This window comes from Paroedura picta, chromosome 3 (assembly GCF_049243985.1).
Source record: "Paroedura picta isolate Pp20150507F chromosome 3, Ppicta_v3.0, whole genome shotgun sequence".
In the NCBI taxonomy this organism is placed as follows: Eukaryota; Metazoa; Chordata; class Lepidosauria; order Squamata; family Gekkonidae; genus Paroedura; species Paroedura picta.
In genome coordinates, this window is record NC_135371.1 from 36328178 (window position 1) to 36340190 (window position 12013).

Below are 12013 nucleotides of genomic sequence, written 5' to 3' on the forward strand. Positions count from 1 at the left end.
CATTTCAAAGGAATCTACTTTCTTCAAAATCACCTTTCGATGTCCAGCTTTCACACCCATTCATAGTAATGGGAATATCATGGCATGAATTAACTTTATCATGTTAAAAAATCTTTCTTAGCACGTTTGTGGATGCCTTTCCCAATCCTAATTTCTTGGGTGCATTCCCCCTTTTGATTGATGATGGAGCTAATAAACTGAAAACTTTGAAGAATTTCAATTTCATCACTGAGTTTAAATTTGTGTAATTTCCAAGTACATTACTTTTATATTCTTGATGTTCAACTCTAATCTTTTTTGGTGTTTCCTGCTTTCACCTTCACCAGTAGCCATTTAAAGTTTTCATTGTTTTCTGCCAGTAATGTGATATCTGCATATCTCAAATGGTTAAATGTTCTTTCTACCAATTTTTTGTTACACCTTCATCTAAATCTAATCCACCTTTCCTTATATGTTCCGGATACAGACTGAACAGACTGAACAGAGAGGAAGATTAAACGCAACCTTGTCTGCAACCTTTGCCAATTGGAAACCAATATTTCTCCATATTCTGTCCTAACAGTGGCCTCTTGTCCAGAGTACGGGTTGCACATAAGGACAATCAGATGCTGTGGCACACCCACTTCCTGGAGCCCTCTAAATTAGCTAGCATCCCCTCACTTATTTTAGAGCAGTGGTCCCCAACCCCCAGTCCGGGGACCGGGACCGGTCCATGGATCAGTCGGTACTGGGCCTCATCCTCCTCCCCGGATGCTGCCTCAGGGGCTGCCCTGCTATTCTGCCGCCGGCTCACTTTGGGTGCTCTCCAGCAGCCACCATGGCTGGGGCTCCCCCGCAGCGTGGCACTGCACAGCTGCTGCTGGCAGTGCCCCCCCAGTGGGCGGGTGGGAGGTCAGGGGAGCCAGTGGGAAAGCAAGAGGAGCAGGGGCTCAGGTGGCGCGACGTCTCTCAGCAAAAGACTACCCCCCCCTCCGGGCCTCAGTAAAATTGTCAAGCGTTGACCGGTTCCCGGTGATAAAAAGGTTGGGGACCACTTAGAGGATCATTTACACAAACTAAGCCTCTGCTAAAGGGACAGAACATTTTTCTTCAGACTTGTTGGCAATTTCATCCATAAGTGTATCAAACCTTTTCCCCTACACACTCAATGTTTTTGTCTTCCCTTCCAGTATCTGTTCAAATCCTGCTCTCAAGATGTTGATGGATGGCCAAACTAAACATAACAATGTTCTTGTAGTTGCATTTGGCATTTTAACACCACCCCCACTCCCTGTGACTGTTAAGCGCTTGAAAAGGTGCAAGGACGGAAACTAGTGCGACCCTGCAGGCCCAATCACATCTAGTTTAGCCCTTAAGTGGTTAAGGAATAATTACACCAGCTAATCAGTCTCTTTCGGCAGGGACAAAAACTCACCTAATGCACAAGGCTATATTTAGCCAATTGGTCCCATTCACATCTTTTTGGATTTATATCTCTAATATTGTTTGTGGCATATACGTGCCATATGGTTTACGGTAAATAAACTGCATCCATTGTAGATGCATGTTGTTGATTACTGCAAAGTTACACAGCAAGAATAAACTGCATTCCAGAAAGATTACATACATATCTGCATAGCTGAAGGACTGATTAATTAAACATGACCTGGGTTTTAATGTATTTTAAAAACATTTTAATCGCCTTTAATTACAATGAGTTTATTCTCTGTACTTGTTCAAAGCTACAAATATATAAGAACATTCACATTTCTGGGGACCAGAAGGATTGTTAAAAGGGCAAAACATTAAATACTGAGAAAGATGTGTTTGTACAAAGCTTTTAATTAAGGTTTAGTTTCTCATGGTTTGCCCAAAGCCAAGCATGATAAACATTCAGCTTATGGTCCTGTGGCTGTACCTGAAAGGAATCAAAGTAGAATATCTTTACTTAAGAAATACAGCATTTGTATATGTTTACAGTAAAAAAACAGTCAACTGACATTTTGTAGTTTATGGATGTATATCTAAGTCCTTCTGAACAAACATGCATAGGAGCAAGCCACTGTACAATTATAAAAACCCTCTCTCAATTGAGCACATGCTAGAAGATGCAAGGACAACTTTATCTGATACAAAAATACAAATTAATTCTATTATTCTTCTTTTTTTTTACAATACAATACCTTTATTGGCATAAAGCAGATAAGCAGGATAAACAAAGTTAGTCAGGATACGTCAGACAGTTTAAATTTAAAAACTGAGGACAGAAATTCAGCCGTAATAAAAGTGACGTTGGCATCCTTATCACTCAGTAAAAATTGGCAAATCAGGTCTCTTGAATCGCTTCTCAGCCTTTTGGCTAAGATCAAGTGTAGTATCTGTTCTTATCAGTTTATTCTATTAATATGCTGCCCTTCTCTTGGGGACTCAGGAGAGGTTCACAACATTATAAATTACATAATAAAATAAACATATCAAATCTGAATTACTTGATTAAATTAACAGTTAAAAACCAGTTGTCTGCCAGATCAAGTTCAAGATTTTGGTATTAACCTTCACGGCCATTCACGGTCTGGGTCCAATGTATATGAGGGACCGTTTAACCCCCTATGCCCCTATAATTCTTTGGGTACAAACAGGTTAGAAATCCATGACCCTTGAGAGGTTCGCCTGGCCTCAACCTAGGCCAGAGCCTTTTCAGTCCTGGCGTCTGCCCGGTGGAATGAGCTCCTGGGAGATCTGAGGGCCCTGCTGGAGCTTCTTCAGGTCCATGGGACCTGAAAAACAGCTATTCCGCCAGGTGACCGGTTGAGGCCAGGTTGAGTAAGATCTGGCCCCTCTTCCAGTGCCTTTTGTTATCTTGGCATTCTGTCTGTCACATCTTTTTCTGGGCACTTCTGATATCTTGGCAGGAATGTGATGGTTTGGTAAGGGGATGGGTGGGAGGGGATTTTTATTGTTGTATTTTATTCTGCACTTAATTGTAAGCTGCCACGGGCTAGCTGTACTGGAAGCAGCGGCATTAAAGTTTAACAATCTGTAACATATATAAACTGTGGTTGAGGGAGGAGTTTTTGAACAACTCACCGCCTACCTGATTGGCCATCCATCCAACAAATGGACAATCAGGTGGGCTGTCCCATGACCATACACCCTGACAGAATGCTGAAGGTTTCAAAGTCTCCTATTGGTGGAATATCCCCCACTCAGGGCCAAGTGCCATTCTTGCCCTTCCCTTCAGGCCTGCTGTGAAGGAAGCCTTTAACAGCCCCTGACTGAGGTGAGAGATGCGTTTCCGAGAGCAACACAGGAGTCTGTAGGCAAGCGTGTGCTTTCCCTTTTGAGGAGGGGAAGCTTTCCCCTTCTGCCTAACCGCTGGCTGACAGGGAGGTTGCAGAAAAGCCCCTTCTCACTTAAAATACTGCTGTGGCTGGCTTCGCTGATGGAGGGAAGATGCAGCCAAGCCATGCATGTCTCTTCTCCCCCATTCTCTCAACATTTGAGGCCTACCACACGAGGTTGTTGTGCAGATGAAACTGCAGGGATTCCTTTGCCACCTGTTTCTCCTGCACAACAACCTTATGTACTGGGCCTCAAGTGTTTCATCTCCACAGCATTCTGTGTGGGAGGCCTTAAGTGTTTCTTCTGCACAACAGCCCTGTCCATGCTCCAAAGCAGCCATTACTGTCTGGATAACTGATCATTACAATCTGGAGACGAGCTGTAATTCCAAAAGTTCTCCAGGTCCAACCTGGGGATTGGCTAACCTGGGTTGAAAATACAGGTAGCTCAATATAAATGTGGGGCAATCGGGCAATAAGCAAAATCTCTTGGATAGGGAATTTCTGTCCTGCATGCCAGATATCTGCCTTTCCAAAGTGGTTTCATAATACATGAAGCTGCCTTACACAGAATTAGAAACATTGGTTTATTAATATCAGTACTGTCTTTTCTGATTATCAGCTGCCCTTTGGAGTTTCAGACAGAGGTATTTCAAATTATATGCTACCTAATACTTTTAAGTGGAGATGCCAGGAATTGAACTTGGGACCTTCTATATACAAAGCTATGCTGATGATCCTTACAGTGACAGTATCTTGATGATTTTATGGCTTCTGTCTCTTCTTCTAAATTCAATCCTCCTCCTCCCTTTTAAATTTGATGTGGCTTGCTCCCTGGGACAGGACCCTTCAACTTTTGCAAGCATGACTGTCCTTTCCAGCATGGCAGTATATCTTACCTGTTTCCATTCATTAACACAGAACATCCTGTAAGAATCATTTCCGTATTTTCCAATTCCGTGCAACTCAATAGGATACTTCCACTGTTTAGTTAAATATTCATCTAGGGAACAAAAGTCCATATCATACGAAAAGGCCTGTCAATGACTCCATTACCTTGCCCTGTCCACTTTCTGAAAACTCTTAGCGGGCACCAGGGACCCCATAGGCATGATGTGTGGGACCTTTGCCTTGTGCTTATCAGCCAGTGAAGGACTTTGGCTCATCATGTGAACTAAGAAGTCAGCAAAATTTTGCCTCAATCAAGAGTTTGTTAAAAGTGGAATCTCACGCTGAGTTGAACTTAGATTGAAATAATTTCACAGAAAATTGCAGCCTTCGGTGGCTTTAGGGTAAATGACAGTTCTCACTCTTCGCCTCCCATTTGAATATAGGGATAACACAGGTGAAGACTTTGTTTGCTTTGGCCCCCTGCCCGTTCCTAACGTTTCATTATTTTTATGTTTTGTATGTTAGCCGTGGTTTTAATTGTGTTTTTATTGGTTTTAAGGAGATGCTTTAGGATGCTTAGGGCTGATCCTGCATAGAGCGGGGGGTTGGACTAGATGGCCTGAATGGCCCCTTCCAATTCTATGATTCTATGATTCTGTGAGATCTTGCTATGTATGTTTTGCTAGCCACCTTGGTGGCCTTCTAAGGGCAAAAAGGTGGGGTAAAAGTTTTACAAGTAAGTAATTTTAAGCACTTTATGGGTTGAAAGTAAAGATTAATGAGCTGAATAACCCACCGGAGTATACAAATACTAAATGCTATTATTAACCCGTCTGAGAGAAAATACCTGAAAATTTGATGATGGTCTTTGCTCTGAGTTCATATAGTCCAAGAGGTTTAAGCAGCTGTGACATTTCCTTACAGTCAGCAGTTCTTGCTACTCCAGGTGAAGGATATTTCTTCAGAAACTCCCAAAGAACAGGGATGGCCATCTTCCCTAGATAGAAGTGGCATGCTGTGAATGGCAAGGTTTATGCTGACTTTCTTCCCCCACCAAAAGTTGACCTAAGCCTTTTGTGTTCATGTATTTTCTAATAGCCATTTAAAGGAACTCAACTTCACACAACACACGATTTCTTATTCAGAAGCCACTTTTCATTAATCCTGCTAGCAGTCATGGCTTTCTCCAACATACATATAGGGAAATGAAGTGTTCTTCCCCATAGGCAGAATTCAGACAGTTTACTACATACAAATGACTTCCATGAATTAATCTCAGCCCTAGAGAACAATCTACACTTTGCATTTTACCAACTAAATTCTTTAAAATGCACAGTCCTATTATTTGAAAAGAAGTTCAATAGTAAAAACTCATCCTTGTTTTAGTGCTAGTTCATTTTGCACGTGTCAAAATAAATACTGACACCTTTTACTCCCAACTGTGAAAGAACTATTCAGGATGGGGTGGGGGGTGATCCCCCAACTGCTGGGGATTGTGCAGGAATCAAGTTAGCCCTGCAGCACCCCACATAAAGCCCAGCATATTTGTATCTGCTAGATGCATGCCTGTTCACATAGCATGACATTGGATTACAGGAAATATTAAGGTATTTTTCCAAAAATTCATGCTATTTATATTTTACTTTCCTTACAGGGACTCAAAGCAGTCTGCACATACTGAGTCAGTACAGTCAATGAAATGGAACATTCAATAGTGTTAGGCTTTAGTAGTCTGGACCCACCAGAAAGCACTGAAGTAGAGCATAAATCCAGGCAGTTGCTGATTTTGCCCATTTGCAGGTTGTCACATGCAGAAATCCCTGCTTATGCAGTGTTTTTCCAAACAAATTGACTTCCACTTGGGAAGAGTGACTTTCTCACCTTTCCCCTCCTCCTGCCACCAGCAGAAGTACCCCTCAGTGCTCCTGGCAGCCTTTCAAGGAGCATTATGAGAGGCAGTGGGGGTGGGAAGGCAAGAAAGTCACACTCCATGGGTGAAAAGTGTTCCATCTGCAGAAGTACTCTGTTGGATCGAAGCCTCCCTGAGTGAAAGGTGTGGCCCTACTTTTATTTACCTGAAGTCTTATTCAGAAATATGGTGGCAATTAGGAGCTTCCATGGGTTGTGAAAGAGTGTTTCCTGGATCAAATTAAAAGGAGAACGAGGTGGAGTCCATTTCCGAAAAGCCTTTCTTCTTGGGGGGCTTGGAGCTGCTCATGTGCAAGATCAAGAAGCAAAAAATCAACTGCTTATTATTGCATGTAAATACAGCATTGTAACACATTTTTTAATTTGGAGATGTGAGGCAATTTGCACTGCCTCTTCAGGCTCCAGAGACTGATGTCAACAGAGCTGACTTCCTCTGTTTGAACAGCCTGTCATCTTAGCAGCTAATAAACAATCACTAGTTTGCCTGGGGGTGGGAGTGGGGCATCTTGAGAAAGTTGGAGTTTGGAGAAAGGAGGGATTTCAGTGAGGTCAAATGCCATACAGTCCACCTTCCAAAGCAGCCTTTTACTCCAGCAGCCTCTATTGCCTGGATGTCAGCTTTAATCTTGGGATATCTTCAGCCATCACCTGGAGGTTGGCAAACCTACTTCATGACTTCTGATTACACCGAAATAGAAGACTAGTAGTTCTATCTTACTTATTTTTACTTAGAAGATCCCATTTACTTTTACTTTCAACCAAGGTCCTATTAGTTCAACACAGCTTATTTCCAAGTAATACATACAATCTTCATCCAAAATCAAGGGGACTTATTTTTGAGTATTTACTCAAAAATGTCCACTTGATTTCGGGTGGTATAAAATCCACACAAGGCATTTCTACAGGATGCAAGTTACCTTCTTTGAGGAATCTACTGGAAAAATATGGACTGGTTTTCCTTCTCTCCACTTGGGTTCTTCGAACACGGCTTTCTACATATTGAAAAATAATGACCAATGCAAATATAACAAATTCCTTGGGGAATTTTGATGCTAACCCATGCTACGTTACACTCTCTTTTAATACATGCTAAACTATAATAATATTTAGACATTGATACTCTCACAGTAAATTTTACTGGGGTATAAGCCTGTTGCATTATTTCCATCCATATGCATTATTTCCATCCATATGCAGAAATCAATATGTTAAAAAATAAAGATTATCTGGCATTGTACATTTCTTGACCTAAAACTAGTAACTTGTCAAAATAATACAGAGCACCCTGCAATGACCTGACACCAAATGTCTACTAGCAGAATCATGGAAGTACAACCGGAAAATCCTACAATGGAATCCTCTACAGAGCTACTCCAGTCTTAGTCCAGTGGAACCAACAAGCTTAGACTGGAATAACTACATGCCATTGTTCTGTAACAGTACCAAATTGTGGAGGATTAAGACAGAGGCTCCATATTCCTTTCTACCACTAGTTTTGAAGTACCCCACTAGAATTTTAGATCTTCTGCAAAGTACATACCTTTTACTGATGTAAAGTGATTCCCATCGCTGGTCTGTGAAACATTAATATCTCCCTTGGGAACAAGCTTTCTGTTTTGGCTCTCTGAAGGCATCCAGTTTTTCAAGTTTTCAGGCTCTAAAGAATTTTTAACAGTTGTAGTAACAATCTCGCTGGGACTCTCACCACATTTTAAAACTTCCTCACTTGACTTGCATTCCAAGATGGTGGCAGATGGATGAAAATGCATCTCCACTGTTGGTTCAGAAATCATCATTTTATCTTTCAAGTGTATTTTCTTTCTTCTTAAGCCTAGCCGGCACACTGTCTGTTCACTTATACTCTCACTAATAGCACAAACACCATTCTTATATTTGCTTCTTTTAATACATCCCAGCCTTTGCTTTTTATATGTTTTTCTCTGTCTTTTGTTTTGGTCATCACTCAAATTCCCAGTTTTGTTTGTCTGTAAAGAATAGTCCTTTGAGTTATCTATTGTGGGCCCATCTTGCAAACAGGCAGAAATATTTTCCAACTCTGTGGCCTTAGTCTGCAGTTCCAAAACTTCATTCTGCAGAGCAGTTGTATGTCCGCCATCAGTACTTTGAAAGCCAACATAAGAAACCTGGCTGTTTGAGTTATAGATCTGTTCTCTGGACTCCTCAGTACTTGACTGCTTGGTTCTCAATTGTGGACTGTTCTGAATAGGAGCATTAAAATCAAAATCATCTGACTTAAGACCAATTTCACCATTCTTTTTAAAGAAATCAGTAAGTGCACGCTTGGATCGGAACTTCATTCCTTGAGGACTAGGAGAGGAGAGACAGGGCATTAACTACTTATATTTATTGTAATATACATAATTCTTAAAAAACATTAAAAATGAATTTGAAGCTATTTAAACATATGTAAATAACATAGCTATCCTATATTCAGGTGGGTAATCATAAGCAGCACTACACTTTCCTAAATCCACTGAAGTCAATGGGCTTAAAAGGGTGCAAATATGCTTAGAAGCATTTTAGCTACCATTTAGTGACTAACACTGCCAGAATAAAAGTGACAGTGACATTCTCTCTTTCTATCTCTCATAGTGTGTCCATGTTTCATAATCTTGTTGATGCAATACAGTGAGAGTCAGACTTCCCTAAGGAAGAACTGTGCATTTGCCAGGAAAAAGAATGGGGAAGGATGCAAAGCATATACATCTTTCTACCCACTGAAGGTTATGCATGAACTCCCTATAACGAACCAGAGTTTGCTGCTGGCATACAAGAAGTGCTCGGTTCCATGAAGCAAGGCTAGGGAGGGAGGAACCATCAAACAACCTGCTAACACTTCTGTTGTTAGGATGATGAAGTGATGGGAAACTTACCTGTTACACTTCCGCATGCCAGATCACTGCCTAGCAAACTCACACATCAGCAGTTCTATGATTCATGTGCATAAGAGTTCTTCTCTGTCCCCTTTTTTAAAGTGACACTTTTATTCATTTAAAATGAAAATAGTTTCCTTAGTTTTTTATAGCCCAATCTCATCAGATCTCAGAAGCTAAGCAAGGTAGGCCCTTGTTAGTACTTGCTGGGAGATGACCAAGGAATACCGGAGTTGCTATGCTGAGGCAGGCAATGGAAGACCATTTTGGATTGTCTTTTGTCTTGAAAACCACTTGAGATCACCACAAGTCAGCTGCTACTTGACACCAAACAACATTCATCAGCATTTTTCTCCACACCAAAAGCCATGCATCACTATGTATGGTATGCATTATAGTTAATTCTAATCTGTTGGCCTTTAAGGTGCCACAAAATTCCCATTTGGCTTTGCTGCAGCACACTAACACCTTTACCCTTCTGGGGTATGCATACCTTGAAATATTACCTTATAAAATAAATGTCACATTTTCCTTTTGTTTTGCCTCGTTGTCTTTGCTTTATTATCTTCTCCCATCCTTTTGGGACAGCTTTGTGACAGTGACAGTCTGTTAAAGATACAGTTGTTCCATCCTCTTTGTACTGCGCTGGGCTTTCGTCCAGACTCTCAATATCTTCTTCTTTGGAAGCAGCACATTCTTCTGCTGCAGTTGGCAGTTGACCCTTCTCTTTGTTTACATCTTTGGTCATTTGTGTTGTGCTTCTGTCACTGAAACAATATAACATAAAAAAGGACCATTACCAGAGGCAGAACACATGCTTTGTAGATAGGAGCTTAGGGATTCAGTCCCTAGCATAACCTGTTAAACGAAGGATCTTAGGTAGCTAGTGCCAGACACTACTGACCTTGAGAGACCAATGCATTTTTTATGTTTACTTATTTATATCCCACTTTTCTCCACAATGGGACCCAGAGTACTTTTCTCCCTAACCATCTGCCTCCGCATAAAGTAGCTTCATGCCTGTTCATGTAAACCTCCTGTGGATTTGTTCCCAAGTAGCAATGCAGTAAAAGATTTTTGTGCCCAAGAACAAAGAGCTGTTGCTAGGGGGAACAGGCAACACTAAGCTAAAAGTACCAGTATGAACCAGTTTCATTAAAAAAAAAATCCAGAAAGAAAAAGAAAATATTTTCTGCCCATTCCTATGGCAGGAGGCCTCTGTTCTGCTCACTACAGCTCAGTATTATCCAAGGAAACGAATTGGCAGAAAGGTCAGATCAAGCCAAGGACACTACCTGCAAATGCAGCTCTAAGCTCTCTGGCAGTGGTGGAGGGAATATAAGTAAATGTGAGGTGGAGGAATGAACAGGATCACATTACCTTACCTTTCCCTCCAGTGCACTCAGCATAGTCTCAGTGGCTCTCTATCTTACCTCCACAGCAACCCTGTGAGGCTTGGAAAGAGCACCTGGCTCCGGCTAAAGGTGGATTTGAACCCAGCTCCCAATCTGCGCGAATAACTGCTACACCCCTTTAGGTCTCCCGCCGCACACATTATGCGACCCTGCTGCCATTCCATGGGCTGGGCCAAGCCAGCCGACGAGGAGAGAGACAAATGCATACAATATTCGCTGCAAGGTCCCCACGACCCCTTCTCAGGTGGCAGCTCCCTACCTGCCCTCCAGAAGCTCCCAGCCTTCCCGCACTGACATGCCGCATCGGCTCTCTTCCCTTCACGCACGCGCATTCTAGCCCAGCTTCCCAAGCCCTTTCCCGCCCGAACCAAAATACACGCGCGTCACGCCCCCCGCTTCCCTGCAACAGAGGCGCGGAATTGCTGTATGCGCAGGCGCATTCTTCACGTACCGCCCACGACGCGGTCACCAGAGTCGAGAGTTAAGATATGTTGCCGGCGCGCAGAGCGCCATAGGAGGAGTACGCGTGGAGCCCCCTATTCCTCGTACTCACTTCCGTTGTAAAATTGACCTGGCTTGCCACTCTTCCGCTTATATAGAGGGGGGGGGGGAAGAAAGTGGGAGAAAGAAGCCACGATGCGCGCTAGAGACGCCAAGCAACAGGCTGTTTTCCATCGCTACCGGAAGTTGAGGCTGCCCTAGCATTGTTCCATCTCTATGCCTGTTAGGTATTTCCTCGCGCAAGAAGACGGAGATTAGGAAGGGAGAGAGCGCATGCGCGTTGCCTAGGCCCCCTGCGTGGCGTCCCATGTAAATAAAAGTGGTGGCGGAGTGGGGGAGGGGCGATAAAATAGCTCGTTAAAGGGGAGGGGGAAGGAAGGGGTGACTTACCCCCCCCACTCTCCAAGGCGGGGGCGAGGGACCAGGGGGTAGGGGGCAGCATGCGAGCTGCATTGACCTGGAAGGATAAAACTGATCAGTGGTAAGTAGCATCCCTACTTTTTCATATGTTGTCATTATGTGGAACGAGCCCTAAGGACAGTTGCATGAGGGCACATTCTGCGTTGTATGCAGCTACCAGGCTCAGTCATTGGCTTTTATTTGGCAGAAACTGATGTGACAGACCATTGTGGAGAGTGGTTGCCTGTCAGAATAGGCAGTACGAGCCTTGGTAGATCCTTGGTCAGATGTAAGGAGGTCCGAGGAATGTACCTAGGTCGGAGAGGAGGAACTTTCTCCTACTGTCCTGTTCCCCTTATGTCTGTGGAGGATTTGAAAAGAACTTTCTTCCAAACACTGTTGGAAGGCAATCCCATCCTATTCAATATTGAAACATCCTTCAATCAGTCGCAGCATTTATGCATCTTTACTAGGAAGCAAGTCTGCGGGCAGAGAATTACAGTCTGAACAGCCTTTCAGTTGACTTCCCTGATAGGTTGCTGAAACCCGAATTTTATCAAAGCATCAGTTTTTTATCACATAATATTAGCTTTTTGAATATTGTATCATGATGTCCATCGCTGGGGAACACCCCCCCCTGGGACTGATTTTATATAAAATCTGT

At 42.8% G+C, this 12013-nt stretch overlaps 2 protein-coding genes and 1 pseudogene across 11 annotated transcripts in view; 2 read left to right on the forward strand and 1 right to left on the reverse strand.

Moving 5' to 3' along the window:
* Window positions 1-1642: 1642 nt before the first annotated feature.
* Window positions 1643-11077, reverse strand: MBD4 (methyl-CpG binding domain 4, DNA glycosylase). Of its 7 annotated transcripts, none has more exons than XM_077325304.1 (8): window positions 10709-10868; window positions 9541-9801; window positions 7681-8468; window positions 7058-7132; window positions 6287-6421; window positions 5059-5226; window positions 4220-4323; window positions 1656-1897 (listed from the first exon to the last, which is right to left on the reverse strand). In XM_077325304.1, exons 1-8 carry the CDS (start codon window positions 10744-10746, stop codon window positions 1820-1822), a joined length of 1647 nt encoding a protein of 548 aa, XP_077181419.1. In that variant the 5' UTR covers window positions 10747-10868; the 3' UTR covers window positions 1656-1819. The 7 variants fall into 7 exon arrangements, with proteins under 7 accessions (XP_077181418.1, XP_077181417.1, XP_077181421.1 ...); XM_077325305.1 differs by having other exon boundaries at window positions 1657-1897; window positions 5059-5208; XM_077325303.1 differs by lacking the exon at window positions 10709-10868 and adding an exon at window positions 10420-10667 and having other exon boundaries at window positions 1643-4323.
* LOC143834572 (U2 spliceosomal RNA) lies at window positions 2319-2454 on the forward strand (annotated as a pseudogene).
* A 135-nt stretch (window positions 11078-11212) lies between the features above and the next one.
* The window catches only part of IFT122 (intraflagellar transport 122), a 71830-nt gene continuing 71029 nt past the window's right edge, over window positions 11213-12013 (forward strand). For all 4 annotated transcript variants that reach the window (XM_077325295.1, XM_077325296.1, XM_077325298.1 and 1 more), the window contains exon 1: window positions 11213-11431. In XM_077325295.1, the coding sequence (XP_077181410.1) occupies window positions 11391-11431 (41 nt within the window). In that variant the 5' untranslated portion in view covers window positions 11213-11390. The remainder of the gene's footprint in view (window positions 11432-12013) is intronic.